The 17,704-nt window shown below is 48.1% G+C and overlaps 1 protein-coding gene across 2 annotated transcripts; it reads left to right on the top strand.

The window, feature by feature from the left end:
- The first annotated feature begins 928 nt into the window (after nucleotides 1-928).
- LOC133359545 (zinc finger protein Pegasus-like) lies at nucleotides 929-15,948 on the top strand. Of its 2 annotated transcripts, none has more exons than XM_061577987.1 (4): nucleotides 929-993; nucleotides 3,303-3,493; nucleotides 4,036-4,206; nucleotides 6,234-15,948. In XM_061577987.1, exons 2-4 carry the CDS (start codon nucleotides 3,316-3,318, stop codon nucleotides 7,607-7,609), a joined length of 1,725 nt encoding a protein of 574 aa, XP_061433971.1. In that variant the 5' UTR covers nucleotides 929-993; nucleotides 3,303-3,315; the 3' UTR covers nucleotides 7,610-15,948. The 2 variants fall into 2 exon arrangements, with proteins under 2 accessions (XP_061433971.1, XP_061433980.1); XM_061577996.1 differs by having other exon boundaries at nucleotides 933-1,002.
- Nucleotides 15,949-17,704: the final 1,756 nt, after the last annotated feature.

The raw sequence follows: 17,704 nt of genomic DNA, 5'->3' as shown, positions 1-17,704 counted from the left end.
ACACAGAGACATCACACACAGGGCACACAGAGGGACATCACGTGACACAGGGCACACAGAGACATCACACACAGACATCACACACAGGGCACACAGAGGGACATCACGTGACACAGGGCACACAGAGAACGGCAAACTGCACGGAGGGAGATACAGCAAGAAGATGGGAGACGCGAACTCAGCAAACCTTAGAATTATAATGCGATGCAACCCAGTCGGCCCACAACACAGTTAGACACTGAACCTGGTTGACCACGTATTTCAAAAGACTGCAAAATTTTGTGTTTATGATTACCTTTAACTAAACTAAAAACTTTAATAATTATTTAATAATTATTCTTTAAAATGTTTTATTTTACTAGGTAAAGCCCCACTGAGCTATATAGTTCTGTTTCAGAAGCAACTTGGTCACAAATGATAGCTCAACGAAGTGGCTTATGTGGACATTTATAGCAGCCATATACCCTAAACGCGTGTTTCTAAATGCGGAGGGAAAACCCGGAGGACCCGGACAAAAATCTACGCGACAACGGGGAGAGAGAGACACTCAAACTCCAAATACACAGCAGCAGGCATCGTCAGGGTCGGGATCGATGCCCACGACCTCCTGCACACCTGGCGTGGGAGTTAACATATCGCCTAGTTGAGTTGGGGGGGGTACATATTCTTTGGGTCTTTCGGTAAAGTCACGTAAATAGGTTCAAAGAAAATAACAAAAAAAATTAAAAAAATTAATATTTTAGGTATTTTTTTACCTATATCTACGTGACTTTACCGAAAGACCCAAAGCACATGAATTCGTGCGGTAACAAAAGCTTTGAGCCAAGGGAGGTGGGGGGCGGGATTAGTCAGGGCGCATGACGTTGGCCTCTGTGGAGTAAATTATCGCGGACCCTGCTGCGTGAGGTGGCGTGACGCGGGGCGCGATTCACCGCGTACCCTGAGGCGCGGCCCGGCGCAGGAGAAAGAGGCGAGCAGCGAGCGGAGACTAAAGTGAGAGAGGTGATGGTGGTTGTGGTGATGGTAGTGATGGTGGTGATGGTGGTGATTGTGGTGGTGGTGATTGCGGTGGTGATGGTGGTGACGGTGGTGGTGGTCATGGTGGTGGTGGTGATGGTGGTGGTGATTGTGGTGATGGTGATTGTGGTGATGGTGATTGTGGTGATGGTGATTGTGGTGATGGTGATGGTGGTGATTGCGGTGGTGATTGCGGTGGTGATTGCGGTGGTGATGGTGGTGACGGTGGTGGTGACAGTGGTGATGGTGGTGGTAGTGGTGATTGTAATTTTGGTGGTGATGGTGGTGGCGGTGGTGATGGTGATTGTGGTGGTGAGTGCGATGTGAGTGATGGTGGTGGTGAGTGCGATGTGGGTGGTGATGGTGGTGATGGTGATGGTTATGGTGGTACAGAGTGCGATGTGAGTGGTGATGGTGGTGGAGAGTGCGATGTGAGTGGTGACGGTTTTGGTAGTGATGGTGGTGGTGTTTGTGGTGGTGGTGATAGTGGTGGAGAGTGCGATGTGAGTGGTGATGGTGATGAAGGTGATGGTGGTGGTGTTTGTGGTGGTGGTGATAGTGGTGGAGAGTGCGATGTGAGTGGTGATGGTGATGAAGGTGATGGTGGTGGTGTTTGTGGTGGTGGTGATGGTGGTGCAGAGTGCGATGTGAGTGGTGATGGTGGTGAAGGTGATGGTTTTGGTGGTGATGGTGGTGCTGAGCGCGATGTGAGTGGTGATGGTGGTGGTGTTTGATGGTGGTGATGATGGTGATGTTGGTGATGGTGGAGCAGTCGTGTGGCGGTTCGCGCTGCTCTACGAACTGGGCCGTCCGAGTTCGATTTTCGCTCACGGCCAACCAGTGGCGATTATCTGAACCGGTTATGGGCCTCCCCTAGGTCGGCTCGGCCTCAAATTAGTACCTGGTGCGGTGTGTAACCATCGCCACTGGGAAGACAAAGGCGGCCGGGCGTGGTGTTGACGAATCCACCCCCATCGTATGTCGTGCCGGCCTTCATAGGCGCTACTCGTTAACAGCACTTGCCCCAACAGCATGTTAAGGCTACACGGGGGATCTTTGTTTTTTGGTGGTGGTGGTGATTGTGGTGGTGATGGTGGTGGTGATGGTGGTAGAGGAGAGTGCGATGTGAGTGGTGATGGTGATGATGGTGGAGGAGATTGCAATGTGAGTGGTGATGGTGGTGGAGAGCGCGATGTGAGTAGTAATGGTGGTGGGAAATGCGATATGAATGGTGATGATGATGGAGGAGAGTGCGGTGTGAGTGGTGATGAAGGAGAGTGCGGTGTGTGCGTTGGTGGTGGTGTTGGAGGAGAGTGCAATGTGAGTGATGATGGTGGTGGAGTTTGTGTTGATGGTGGAGAGTGCGGTGTGAGTGATGGAGAGTCCAATGCGAGTGGTGATGGTGGTGGAGAGTGCGGTGTGAGTGGTGATGGCAGTGGTTGATGGTGGTGGTGATGGTGGTGGTGGAGAGTGCGATGTGGGTGGTGATGGTTTTGGTAGTGATGGTGGTGGTGTTTGATGGTTGTGGTGATGGTGGAGGGTGCGATGTGAGTTGTGGTGGAGAAGAGTGCAATGTGAGTTGTGGTGGGGGTGGTTAGTGCGATGCGAGTGGTGATAGTAGAGTAGGATAACATACTTTTGATAACATACTGTATGCTACAACACAATGGTACTGGTTTATACGCTGTTTAAATTATAAAATAGCCAAATTGGCATCCTATCCATAAGCACTTTACTTTCTGTCTTCCCTTGCACTCCTGTTAAAAAATAAAACATCTGCATAAATAATTTTACACTTTTTGTGTACCTTCAGCAACAGCATTGGAAAACTGTAAAGTTCGTTCCAGAGCTAACCCTTCCGTCTGTAATGAATTGGATACCTCAAGTGGTGGGATGACATTCCATTGGCCATTGACAAAGGTGTAGGAGATTGCTACCTTAATATTTCATAGTACACTGTTCCCTGCACTGAATTAAAATTAATCATCTTGTCCTATGGGGTGAATAGCTCCAGCCATAGTAACGTGGAATTCCCACCTTGAGCTCATCGCTATGATCAGGACATGAGCACCATTTCCCCAATGCTCATTAGAGCAGGTAACCACTGACTTTCAATATTGACATGGTCAGGCTGGGATAGTTTGCAGATTTCACAGGTGTTGCACATTTCACAGGTTTGTTGAATACCAGCTAGTGATTTTATCTCATTGGCGATGCCTGGTTAAGTTTTTTTTTAGCAGAAACATTGTTGTTGGGCCTGCTGTGGTGGTGTGTGTTCATTACAGATTCACAACCACAATGGCAGACATGGCGGCTGCCACCGTCACCGTAAAGATGGAGGCGGATGGGGACACGGGAGATCCGCCCCAGGACTTTGTCAAAGATTTCCAGGAGTACCTCACTCAGCAGACCAACCAGGTCAATCTCATCTCAGGTTCCATTGGTTCTGAGACAGATCCAGAGCCTCTCAATGGAGGTGAGCATCTTGAGGTTGGACTCGAGTACAGAGTTACGGAGTTCTCCCTTTCTTTTACACTTCACTTATAATTTATAAACTTTGGGCCATGACGTGGTCTAGAGATAGCATTCGCCATTTGTTTCAGAGGTTCATAATTCGATTCCTGCAAGCAGCCCTGGTTATTACTGCGGTGTAGATTAACTGCAAAATACTACCAATAGCAGATATTACAAATCCCCTGATGAAAGTCGAAATGAGTAGGCCATTGTGTGCCGGCGTGGTCTAAATTTTTGAAATCCGAAAACTGGCACTGCAATTTACTCAATTGACATTACGCGTAGAAATCGTCGCCCCCTACTAGTGGTCGAATGCCCACTTGCAGGCTGATACTGAATCATCACCTTGTGCTGTACAGCAATTACTGGTGGTCCCCATGGAAATGAGATGAGGTGTGATGTCAGGAGCTTTGGTTTACTGAGACATTTAAGCAGGCGTCATGTAAATGCAAAGATTGCTATTGATATTATAAATGTAAACAAATTCTAATTCGTGTGATGCAGTGGGCGATCCCTCAGCCCTGGCGGACAAGATGGAGGGCTGCCTGGAGGATGGGCTCGGGCTGCCGCTCGACGGCTACGAGCGCACGCAGGACGGGAAGCTCAAGTGCAAGTACTGTGACTACGCGTGCAAGGGCACGGCGCGGCTCGAGGAACACATGAGGACCCACACCGGTGGGCACGGCGACGGAGCATGGCAGCTGCACACACAGAGCGCACGCCTCACTCACTCTGCTTTGCCCGCGAGTAGTCTTGTTATTCTTCTCGTGGGTTAGAGCAGCGTTTTTCAACCTTTCTCATTTTACAGAACACACTTGTGCCCGATCTTCACAGCACACCGAAGCAAAAAAAAATCATTGTGGGCCTGGACAGATGGGATGGGACTGCTTTGTAGCTGACAGATTTCGAAATCCCTTTCTTATACTCCGTGACAAAAAAATTGCCCAACTGCGTGAGTGTATTTGTGTCTCCATGTTCTGTGCGTTTGTCTCCACGTCTATTTGCTTGTCTACACTTCTGCAACTGAGGGAGTTCAATGGGCCGGGGGTGGGGCTGACATCTATCTGCTGCTGTGCTGCAACAAATGGAGACGAGGGGACAGGAGGTGGGGGTGGGGGCTTGATATTCTAATTCCAATAATTCTGTGGCAGACCTAGGACTTTGCCACGGCACACCTGTTGCGAAGAGTGGACTTGTGCAGGACACGTCATGGCTATAAGTGACAATGGCCACTGGTCAAGAATAACGGAGTGGCAGCCAGCGAGTAGATGGAGCGATTAAATCAGTTAATGTGTTGCTACTGCACATGAACTGAGAGGTATGTGTTTGTGTGTGAACGTGTGTGTAGCTGTTAGCGTGCTGCGCTACGAAAGCGGCAACCCGAGTTCCATTCCCGTTCACGGCCAACACCGGAGATGATTATCTGACCAGGTTCTGGGCCTCCCCTAGGTCAACTCAGCCTCAAATGAGGCTGAGTACCTGGTGGTGTGTAAACATCGCCATTGGGGAGACAAAGGCAGCCAGGCATGCTGCTGACCACTCACTCCCTCGTGTGCCATGCCGGCCTTTTAAATCTCATCTTAAAACACATTTTATTAAATCAGTTTATTCTATTTAGCTTCTGTTCTCTTGGCCTATCCTTATTCTTACAAGGCGCCTTGAGACATTAGTGGAAGGCGTCTTACAAATAAATGTAAATTATTATTATAGGTGCTGCTCGCGAACAGCACTTGCTCCAACAGTCTGTTTCGGCTATCTGGGGATCGTTATCGTTGTAATGTGTGTCTGTGCATGCGTGTGGCCCGTGTATGTGTCTGTCTTTGTGTCTTTGTCTTGTCTGTGTTTGTCTTGTCTGCGTGTGTCTTTTTCTTGTCTGTCTTTGTATGTGTATGTGCAATTGTGGTTACTCATTGTGCCGCTTCCAATAAGTAAGCCAGCATCAGGACTCAAGGTAAGTGAAAATTAAACAGATTTTTTTTTCTATTTATTACTTTAGTTAATTTTTTACACTTACATGCAAATTTACAACATTTCTTCTCATGACTTTAACAATGCTTCCCTTTTTTGTTGAACCGTAACCCATTTAAAAAAACTGACCATAGGGGCATATAAATACAGCACAGTGTTCCCTACTTGCAAACCGTTCAACTTAGGAACGAGTCCCAGGAACGAATTATGGTTGTAAGTCGAGGACTGCCTTATACAGAACTTCTGAATCTATATTGTATACAATAGGGAGGTGGCTGAAAGAAGGCACCAGGTGCAGCCATTCCGTCCCAGTGCTTGTCGATGCTTTTGGCCTCCAAGAGCCTTAGTAGTAATCGTCACATCACCCAGGCTCCGACTACCCTGTTGTGGGTGCCATTGTTTTAAACCGGCCATGTGGCTGAGCGGTAGAGCAAGCGGCTCTCAATCGGAAGGCTGCAAGTTCAAATCCTGATTGGCGGTTGATTCAGCCCAAAAGCCCTCTGGGGTCTATACAATGATTACCGCTTTTGTGGGGAAGTTAACAGTAATTTTCCTCCGCAGACACTCCTCACCAAAACTGAAGCAAATGCATGGGGAGAATGTCGCCCGAGTAAGGAATCGAACCCAGGAACTTCTTGTCGAGCACAAGTGGTACTATTACTCCACCCTGCCGCCCAACTGAACGTGTTTCCCACCCTTTCTCTTTGATGTGACCGTCGGCTTTGTTTGCGCAGGAGAGAAGCCTTATCGCTGCCACCTGTGCTCCTTCGCCTCGGCCTACGTGCGCCACCTGGAGGCGCACATGCGCTCGCACACGGGGGAGAAGCCCTACAAGTGCAACCTGTGCTCGTTCCGCTGCAGCGACCGCAGCAATCTTTCCCACCACCGCAGGCGCCGCCACAAGACCTCGGGCCTAGTTGGCCTCTCAGGGCTGGCCCAGCGAGGGATCCTGGCCAACCGCCGCAGCTTGCTGGGACTTGGGGCAGCGTTCGTGCGCAGGGCTCATCACGCCTACCCAGGGCACTCGGGCTCGCTGTCGTCCGCGTCTTCGTACAACTTGCATCAGCACGGCGGAGGCGGTTACGGAGGACGACGTGCGAGCCTGAGCCTCAACATGAGCCCACCGACCATGGTGGGCATGGGCCACGGTTCCATTGCACCGCAGTCCAATGCGAGATTTCACGGGGATGACCTGGCTCCGAGTATGCGGAACTACAGTTCTCTCTCCGACGGCGGCGTCGCCCCGGAAATGAGTGAGGAGACGCCGCTCAGCCAGTTGTCGGCTCTCGCCGGGCAGATTTCCTGCTTGGTGTCTGGTGAAGTTCGCGGTACTCAGACGGCGCACGCCGACCAACGCGGTCGCGCCGGGAACATATGCGAGACGGGGAGGATCAACGAGCAGGAGGAGCTGGACTGCAGCGAGACGCAAGGGATAATCTGCAGCGAAACCGGACAGCTCATCGAAGACGGCAACAAGGATGGATTGGCGTTGCAAGAACGGGATGGAAAAATAATGGAACACCTTTACGCAGCGCACAATTTGGAAATGCCTGCAAACGGTCCAGTGGTCGCTGCATCCATCAGTCTAGCCCAGGAGCATTCTCCAGCTCATTCTAGCCCAGAGCCCCAGTCTCATCACTCAGCCCAGCACCACCACCACCACCAGCAGCAGCATCATCACTCGCAGCCCTCTTCGAGGCAGACATCGCCGTACCCGAACAAGCAGGAGAGTGGGCACCACCCTCCCAGTGGGTGCAGCCCGATCAGACTGACGAGCAGCAGTGAGATGAGTCTGAGAGCCAACACGCCGAGCAGCACGGGGAGCCACCGGAGCACACCCGCCCTGCCCGTGCTCCAGACTCCCGGCTCCTGCCCCCAAGGGGGGCGTCTCTCCCCCATGCGTGGACCCCCGGCCCTCACAAACCAGGCTGACACAGAGGCCCACCAGTGCCCTCACTGTGACATATACTTCCCAGACAATATACTCTACACCATTCACATGGGCTGCCATGGCTATGAGAACCCCTTCCAGTGCAATGTTTGTGGCTATTGCTGCCACGATCGCTACGACTTCAGCTGTCACTTCGCACGAGGGCAGCACAAGCGCTGAAGATGCACATCAAGGGAACATTGAGATTATAAAAGTAATAAAAATAAATAAGCAGGCAATACACCAATACGATACATATGTCCCTCCACATACAAATTCAAGTTTTCTTTAGACATCCCATCAGCCACACGACCTTCCTTCTAGGAGTGCATCATTTCAGGAGCATATATCCAACACATGCTTACTCCAGACAGGTTTTTACATTGTCTCATCAGCAGTCGAGCTTGCTTGAACCAATGTTGATGAACTGCCATGCGAATGATTGTTGCATATTGTATGGTTTGCATCGAAGTAGGACCCATATCTAACAGAAAGGGTCCTTGCCTATACGCCTGACGGCAAGCACGTTATGCCAATGCGTTCTAAGCTTGCTGATGAGACACTAAATGTTGAAACCGGCCCATCGTTTGCTTATGTTGAACGAATGCTGTGAATATGGTCTCCCAGAAGGCCATGTTGCAAATGTGTAAACAAATACTTGGATTTTTCATCTGGAAAGACGGATATGTGGAGGCATATTGTCTTGATTATTTATTGAGATTACAACTTAGATTCCTCAGCTGTTTTTTGGCTATAAACTGCTGTTAGCAGAAATACTACATTGAGCTTTAGAAAGCACTGGTGTAACGTTGACATTGTGTAATATATTTACCAACAATGCCAATGCATACAATGTTTACATGTAGTGTAGTTTGTAGAGTTAAAAATTTATGCTTTTTTTATGTTTGTAACAAAACATTCAGTAGTGACACGGAGGCCTTTCGTCACAGGCTGGGAGTCGCAGCCTCTTTGTTACGGTTAGTGTTTTGCAAGTGTTTGTTACACGCTGTGTATTGTCTCAGCCAAAGTAGTGTTTCGTTTATATTCTTCGGCATGTATATTGAAGCACGGTCATTGTCATTTTTAATCTAAACAAACCTACAACCAATGCAAAGTAACCACAAATCATTTAGAATGTGTAATGCACACAGTTTTCATGTGCTCACTCTCGGGAGAGATTATGGAGAGGCACGGGAATCCAGACAAGCGGGAAGGCGGCCAGAACCGAAGCCAATAATTGTCCAAACTCTTTGGTCCTATATTGGGATGTTTGACCAACGCCGATAGCACTCTGTAAGTATGCATACGTAAGAATACAAAGGGTTGGAGCACGATGTCAGAGTAGTGGTTGAGTTTGGCATTCAACCGCATAATGCAACCATGGTGATGGAATTCACATGCTGCCACCCACTGGATTACATTTGTAGGCGAAATTAGAGCCCATGAAGCACCAATACTGCAGTGATTCACAGGCATGCCGCGCAAAAGGCCCAGGTATGCTATGGTATTTTCAGAATTAGAGGAAAGCGTCCCACCCTCTTCTCTTCATTGGTCGTGGCAGAGTGCAAGACAGCTTTCATCCTCCAACTCTAGACTTCTCAACTTCTTCGGTCGTGCATGCACAGTTGTGCAGACAGACGGAGGCACACAGAGACGGAAACAGAGATGCAACAAACACAAAGATCCCCCATATAGCCTAAACATACTTTTGGGGAAAGTGCTGTTCGCGAGTAGCACCTGTGAAGGCCACACAGACAAATACACTCAAACACAGATATGATGACAGACACGGAGAGACAGATCCACAGTCATGGAAACAACAGCTGCCAATCGCCACTAAGTCGTGGTGACGTCACCCCGCTGCTTGTGCCAGGCTAGGTGAAGTTTGAGGTCACGCGAAGTATCGAAGGCTGGCTGGCACGTCACAGGAAAGGCCCAGGTGCCATTGGTTGACTGAGATGAGGGGCAGATACACCATCTGTGCTCCCTACTGTCAACTTGCTGTTTTTTTTTAGTCACTCGGCGCTCCGCTCATTGTGAATGTCGCTCCGCTCTTTGTAAATGTCGCTCCTCTGCCCTCTGCTGTTGTAGGAGGGTAATTGCCCAGCAGCGTCCTTCATGACTCTCTTCCATAGAGGCCGATCTTGACTCTGCTGGTATTACTCTTCCTTAAGTCCACTAAGCTCCATTTCATCATTTACCACATTAGTCCATCTCTTCTCTGTCCCATGCCATGTCCGGTTAGCCTGTATCCGATTAAACAAGCTGCTTGGGCAAGCGGTGGCTGGGCATGCGGGGGTATATGACCCAGCCAACGCAGCCTTGCTTCAGATCTCTCAAGGATTTGTGAGCTTACACAATCCAGCCTGGTTAAACCCGGGCCAGCTCGAATGTTTCTAAACGGCGCAGATGTTCCATTCCAGGTGTCCACGTTTCGTAAACATAGCTACGGAATGGCATAACTGGCCGGGAAGACCTGGAGCTTCGTGTTGAGCAATAGACCAGGTAGCTTCCACACAACGTTATCCCGCTGAAGAAAACATAATGCCGCTCTGCTGATTCGGAGTGAGACCTTTGCTGCCAAACCAGAGCTGTCGTAAAGCACATGACCCAAGTACAGAAACTAGTCTCAAACGGTGTTAGACCATAGGACGCCAAAAGGCGTGGACCAATCAGTTTCAAAGACAATGCATATCCTATCGGAGTATATTCTTAGGTTTTTTCGGTAAAGTCACGTAGGTAAAAACATTAAGAAATAAAATAAAAATCACGACGTTTCGGAGGCAACACAAGCTTCCGTCTTCAGGTGGTACCGTCACAGCCACGACAGCTGTATCAAGTAAATGAGAGATTGCAGGAGCTACCACTCCGTTTATATAATGGTTGGAGAAGGTGGTGGGGCACGGGCCGCATACTTATTATTAATATGGTAAGGTGAGGCTTGAGACTAAGAATAGACTGCATAACAAAGGCTGAGCCTTTGTTATGGAGAGGTGCGGTTTGTGACTCAACCTGTAACAGGGAGACCACCACTAAACATGGTAAAACAGTAATGGTTGTCTGTCAAATAAGATTGGCAAATAAGTGTAGTTAAATCTTTTTTGCATGGTTAATCACATCTTTCCAATGATTACTCAGTTTGTAACCGTCATCACGGTTGAAATTATGTCTGTGTTTGTATATTTGTATGACTTTACCGAAAAAAACCTAAGAATATGAATAATTGCAATCACGAAAGCTTCAAATCTAGAACTATCGGAGTATGTTTTTGTTTGCATTTTAACCACAAGTATATGTGGTTAATGCAGACATGATTCCTTGTAAAAGGTTTAAGTTTGGTGTTTTAACATCTTAACACCTGTTTTGTTGCCAGAAAAAAGGGGAAAACCTATTCTCATATTTTGATACTGGCAAAGGAAATCCCATGATGTATCTTTACCAATGCCTTTCCCGGCACGTTGAGGGAGATGCCCCGAAAGTTAAAGTCAGTGCGTGTCCCCCTTTTTGGCGACAACCAGGGCATCATTGTAATCCTACGTAACCCGTCCTGTGGTCCAGACAACTGTAATAGTGTCACAAAGGGCAGCCAGCACGCAAACACCACCCTCGGCAATGCGCTTGAAAAGTCATCTCTGCCCAGCGCTTGACTTTGTCTGAGGCTCTGGATAGCCTTTCACACTTCCTAAACAGATGGCACGTTAGCCAAACACTCCAGCTACTTCCTCCAAAATTTGAGGTACAGCAGGCCCCAGCAGGGTCAACAAGCGGATAACTTTTTTTATGGAATTATAAAGTTCCTTGTGGTTTTGCACGACTGGAGCATTTTCCCATCTCCTCAGCAACCCGTGACCACCACTCATCCTTGCATTGCCAAACGGCTTTTCGAACCCCTGCGCAAAGGTTGTGGTAAACCTCACTCTTGGACGTTGGATGGTGGGAGTGGGCCTGTCGTTTTTTCTCAGCTAGCCGGAACACTACCTCTTAGCCAGGGTCTCTGGGGAGATTTGGACCGTATCCCCAATGCAGCCATTTCCTCACGGCATCAGGAGATGGGGATGATGCCAACCCCAGTTGGACACGATGAAAATATTGCAACTTTCATCAGCTAGCCAAGACTATTGTGGGTTTGAATGTGGTCCTATGTGGATGCCCACCACCCCAGAATGGCAGGCGCATCTTACAGTTGACAAGTCGATGTTCAGTGGGTATATCAGCTCCACGATAGGTCCTGGTGTCGAGGACATGTGCCTGTATTCACTGCTCCGTAACTATGTATTCCAGCAAATGTGTTTCCTTGGACCCGGCGTGCATCCATGATGTGTGGATGCACCGATGTATGGAACAGTGTTTTGGTAATTACAAGCCCATGACCTGCACATAAATCTAGCAGCCTCCTACCGTTATTGAGCTAATCTGGCCCATGCCTTCCAGTTACTCTGGCCCACGTGCCTGCATCATAACCCACTCCAATAAGTTGACTATCCAGACTAGCCACGTTAGCCAGCACTTGGGATAGGAGATCAGAGCATGCATCCGACTCATCGCCCTTGTCTGCATCCCTCCAATGATTTTCATTTTTGGTGGAAGCATAGGCTACCACCACAACTTATTTATTACCACCACAACTATTTATCGCCGCAACATCCTGGGACTCGCAGCTTCCCACACCACGCCTCCATGCTCTCACACCTCCGTCATAATTTTGCTCTGAAGCAAAGTCACTCCCTGTTTAGCAGTTTCTTGCCTCGAGTGGAGGACTGGCCACCCTTAATGACTGGAGCCAGAATCAGTGGACCGGACATATAGACTCGAACACTGTCACAGATATGGAAACACAGACAAACAGACCCGAATACACCGACTCGGCCACGAATACACAAACCCACAGAGAATATTAGGTAATGCATACACAAACCCACAATATTAGGCAGGTCATGCAATTACAGACCCAATTGTACTGGCACTCCGACATTGAGACAGACACATCCAAATACACTAACAGAGACGCACAGATATGGAGACACTCGTAGAGACAGACCTGGAGCTTCACACAGACACGAATACAGAGATAGACAAACTATGAGAGTCACGGAGATGCACAATTGGACAAATTCTTGTCACAGATTGTGGCAGCGCCACGTCATTATGTTCTCGATAACATAAGTATAAGCAAGGCATTGTGAATTAACTCGACTACAATGCATTCCCAACTGGGGACGGAGATTTGCTTTTGGGTCAGCCTGCAGTGAAGATCTTACAAGCTGCAATACTGCATTGGGCATAATTTTTAAAATGGGGGTCTCCATAATTGTGAAACTTAATACACCACAGAGTGTTATCTCTTGGTGCTGCGATCTGACAAAAATGTGGTTGATTAGAAACTTGAATCATAGAACTGACCATCGGAGTATTGGTAGTTCCCGGTGCGTTATACTGGTACACTGGTTCGTAACCTTGGCCATTTTGAAGGTCGTTGCGGGTGGAGAGTGACTGTTACACTCCTTGCAGTCAAAGTGATTTAATGCTCTGAGCATCGAGGCAATGGATACAGTGTTGTATTTGCCCAATGAGTATACACATCTAAATGTTTTTCAGAAGTATGTTTTGATGTACTATCGAATATATTGAGTTATTGGCTCAATAGCGTTAACTTATTAACACTTAAAAGGTATAGGTTTTTGCAGCCAATATGATCCTTGATTGATTTTTGAGGTTAGGCCATGTAATAGGTCGAAAAAATGTTCGTATCCCCTTAACCATCCGACATACCCAAACAAACGTAATGTTCACGTGCACAAGCGTTTAACTCTCCAGTTATTGTTTCAGCTCACCAGTGAGTTAAAGAACAATATTTTACAACCAAATTTAACAGATGAAATGTTTCGCTTGCAACAGGTCAAGGTTCTTCATATCATGAAACCATAAAATCAGGAAAGTTATGCATTACGTGACCCATAAATGATGTAATCTGTTCTGCCTGTGTGGGCTGAATGCGGTCGCCCGGCCTCCCATTGACCCATTCTAACATGTGCCTCCACTCGAGAACCAGCATTGCAAGTGCTCCCGTTTAGGGAAGCGAGGTCATCGCTTGCGATTGGTCAAATTTCACCAAAACACAGTCATAATTTCAGCTCTTGTGGTTTGTTAGAGCTCATATACCCTATTTAAAATACTATAATATTTACCTTGGAAAAGCACAAAGACTATGCCTCGCTCAAGAGCTCCAGCATTATCTGTCAGAGGAGCGATGGATAGCAGCTGCTGATTTAAGCATCAGTACTGACCGTGTGCGAGTTTGTGTCCCCAATAGTCATGATTTATCGAAGTTGGTTTGATGGACATGATATTAATGAGGGTCCTGAATTGACATGATTGGCCAATATCAATGACATTCTATGTGCTTAGCTATGGGAGAAACCCATAGAAAATCCATACAGCAGAGGGGGAGAACATAAATGACATCATTTAATGAATACTTTTAATAGGCAGACTAATTTGCAGAAGACGAGGAAACTTTTAACCACTTGTTTGAGTGTGGTTTTATAATACATTAATCTTGTTCAAGATGGTCACTCCACAATGTTTTCTTATGAACCCAAAACCTTTTGAAACACAATAATCACCCACCCATCCTCTGACTTAAACGAACCCATTTTCGAATTAACAAATGTCCGTTAATCAATTTCACAACAATATTCATTCAAATGTATATAACAAAATTAGTCTCCAGGAATTATGTTTATTTTCACAATAATCACTGATGTCCAATTTTGTTTAAATGTATAGCTGAAGGGGGTTGGTGTAGAGTTTGAATTCAAGAATCATGTGAAGACAATCACATATAACTGTGTTTTAGGTTTTTAATTTTGGTGTAATTCACAAAAACACATTCTTTTATTTTACGTAGCATTGTTTAAATTAGACAATCAACATGCATAGTTACAAATGGCTGAATAATTAAATTAATTGTTGAACGGATTTTTGTTCGTTTGTTTCTCAATCCGCTTGTCCTGGTGAAGGTCGCTTTGGCAGCATGTTGAGTCGTGGCGATCCAGACCTCCCTTTCCCTGGCGACAGACTTCAGCTCTTCCTGGGGAATTCCCAGGCGTTCCCAGGCCAGTTGAGTGACATAGTCCCGCCAGCGTGTCCCGGGCCGGCCCCGGGTTCTTCGCCTAGTGTTTTTGATTTTGAGAATTCTCCGTTAATCATAATTTAGAAATTAGACTTTAATGAATTTACATTTTTTGATGGCAGATTTATAATTTCAAATAACTTTTGCATGTGTATAAGTGGTACCTGTGCTAGTAAATACATTTTGAGTACTTGGTAGCCATGCACGAATTAATCCTAAAAGTAACCGCAGTGAGAGTGAAACATGTTGGCGCCTTCTGCCATCCTCCAGCTCTCGCTACTTCTGCCATCCTCCAGCTCTCGCTACTTCTGCCATCCTCCAGCTCTCGCTACTTCTGCCATCCTCCAGCTCTCGCTACTTCTGCCATTCTCCAGCTCTCGCTACTTCTGCCATCCTCCAGCTCTCGCTACTTCTGCCATCCTCCAGCTCTCGCTACTTCTGCCATCCTCCAGCTCTCGCTACTTCTACCATCCTCCAGCTCTCGCTACTTCTGCCATCCTCCAGCTCTCGCTACTTCTGCCATCCTCCAGCTCTCGCTACTTCTGCCATCCTCCAGCTCTCGCTACTTCTGCCATTCTCCAGCTCTCGCTACTTCTGCCATCCTCCAGCTCTTGCTACTTCTGCCATCCTCCAGCTCTCGCTACTTCTGCCATCCTCCAGCTCTCGCTACTTCTGCCATCCTCCAGCTCTCGCTACTTCTGCCATCCTCCAGCTCTCGCTACTTCTGCCATCCTCCAGCTCTCGCTACTTCTGCCATCCTCCAGCTCTCGCTACTTCTGCCATCCTCCAGCTCTCGCTACTTCTGCCATCCTCCAGCTCTCGCTACTTCTGCCATCCTCCAGCTCTCGCTACTTCTGCCATCCTCCAGCTCTTGCTACTTCTGCCATCCTCCAGCTCTCGCTACTTCTGCCATTCTTCAGCTCTCGCTACTTCTGCCATTGGTTTATCGTCACACAGGAATGGTTTCTATCTGGTTTATAATTTCTCATTGTTTTTTGAGTGAAGCCACAATGATCTGGTCAAATTTATGTCATAAGACCCTCCACCACCCAACATAGCCAAATGTATAAAATTGTCATATGTACAAGTGTTGAACGCGCTAATTATTGTTGTTTCAGCTCACCAGTGAGTTGATCAATTATGATCCCAAAATTAATTATGAACCATAAAATTGGCTGCGAAACTGCACGTGTTGAGTCTATCTGGTTTATGTTTTGAGTTTTCTTGTTTTGTAAAGTCTCGGAATGCGGATGTGTAACGCTGGTCAACGATCCACACGAATTTAAAGTGGTGCTGAACATGCAGCTCATGAAGTTGCACGAGACAGCATCGTGCTGTGGCTATGCCTGAGCAGTTGTGCGTTGTTGGTATCGTATTAAAATTATTGCTGCTCTGAAAACGAGTTCTGTGGCAAATCAACATTGGGTATGTTCATAAAAGGTAAAGGTGTGGTCCTACGATCGCTTGCTCAAACTCCTTCTGGAGGAAGTGCTTCTACTAGAGGGAACACTAAAGGGTCTTTGGTCTTCCACATTGACGAGATGTGTTGGAAAAGGAGGCCGTACCAACACTCTACCTCCGTACACGCTACCTGCCAATGAACTAATTGGTGAACCCATATATATTGCCTGATGGACAGAGGCGGCAGCGGGAAGGGGATTTGAGAAAATTGCCTCATTGTATCAACTTCGTACCGGAAGATGGAATCCAACTCACCGCCTCTGGATTCCTCCTATTACGTTATATACTAATTGTGCACGTTATAATGCACACAGTATTTCACATACATAAATGAGCATGACTCTTGAGGCGTGGAACCAAGCTCAGTGTCGCCTGAAAGCCAAGTCAGAGAGTTGGGAGTAGTATCCTGGGTCCGAATTGGTAATTAGTCATCTTCTGAAATAAGGTACTTAACAAACTCGTTCCTCTGCAGCAGCACAGAACCCAGACACTAATATTTGTTAAATAAGTGAGTAAAGATAAAGGTATTGCCTCGATGTAATGGGTAGGAGGCGGGTAGGGACCGCTCCTGCCACTCCCCTTGGGCCAGAGTGGACGGACCCACACTTCCCTCACATGACTGCCCGACCTCCTCAGTTCCGTTCTGGATGCTTGTGGCAGTGCAGGGATCAGCTTGAGCTCCTGCCTAGATAGATAAAAGGAGTGATTATTTACCGTAGGAGCAGTATCTTAGAATCTTCATTGTCGTCTTAGGGATAATATTTAATTTATATATCATTCGCGGCATAGCCGAGTAGGTTTCTTTTGGGGGCACGGTCGCCGAGTAAGTTTTAATAATGAAGAGTCGCAGCCAAATAGCGTCGATGGCAAGAGCTTGGTGTCGCAGCTGTGGTTCAACCCTTGTGAGCAGGAGACATCCATGGACACTGCTTTCACTGTCGTGGCATAGTGCACGACGGAGACGGTAGCACTGCGTGCAATGCACAGGGTATTGCCATCCAGCCAAGAGGTTACACACGTGGCACAAAATCGCCATGCGTGGCATAAAATCACCATCGGTGGATAGGAGCTGCAGTGGAGAGGAGGCCAGTGCCACCCAGCTCACATCGAGCTCGGAGCGTGGGGTCCCAGTCTCGGGCTGTTCAGCCTTACTCTTGCCGTTGCCAGTGGGTCGGCCACCAGGCCCGCCGAAGATCAGCAGACTGCAGCGGAGCGTGAGTCTGCGTGTATCACTCAGCAATGCCGTCCGGGAGCACTGCAGCACAGCTCCTGTGATGACTAAGATGACATGCATGTTGCGCACACAGGATATCCGATGACAGGGCTACCACGCGGTCAGCAGGCCGCAAATCGCGTGTGCTCCGGACCCGCACCAAGTGTTCCCCGATCGGCAGACCGTGGACGCTCCCGGTCCCCATACACACAAGGGGGCGAGGGATGGCTCCTCTCGCGAGGGCTGTCGTCAGCCGAGGCTAGCTCCGGGTCACAATAGGACAGGGCGGAGATCCTGCCGGCACGAGCGCACCAGCGGTGACCCGGGCTACTGGGAGGGGGTGGGCGCCGTGTCGAATGCCATCGGCGCCTATTGTAAGGAGCCACAGGCGCGGGGCCTGTTGCCGTGTTTGGGTTCACACCGCCGTTTCAGTGCCTCGCGTAGCCCAGAGGCATCGGGATTGAGGATG

The sequence above is a fragment of the Lethenteron reissneri genome, chromosome 8 (assembly GCF_015708825.2).
Source record: "Lethenteron reissneri isolate LAM-NWPU_2019-01 chromosome 8, ASM1570882v1, whole genome shotgun sequence".
NCBI classification, from domain to species: Eukaryota; Metazoa; Chordata; class Hyperoartia; order Petromyzontiformes; family Petromyzontidae; genus Lethenteron; species Lethenteron reissneri.
Note: the sequence above shows the minus strand (reverse complement) of the source record. Positions and strands in the feature narration are given on the sequence as shown.

Excerpts from the sequence above, each read along its gene's own strand:
- LOC133359545 (XM_061577987.1), top strand. The coding sequence starts at position 3,316 with ATGGCAGACATGGCGGCTGCCACCGTCACCGTAAAGATGGAGGCGGAT. Across the intron at positions 3,494-4,035 it reads TCCAGAGCCTCTCAATGGAG|TGGGCGATCCCTCAGCCCTG; the intron begins GTGAGCATCTTG and ends CGTGTGATGCAG. Across the intron at positions 4,207-6,233 it reads ACACATGAGGACCCACACCG|GAGAGAAGCCTTATCGCTGC; the intron begins GTGGGCACGGCG and ends TTGTTTGCGCAG.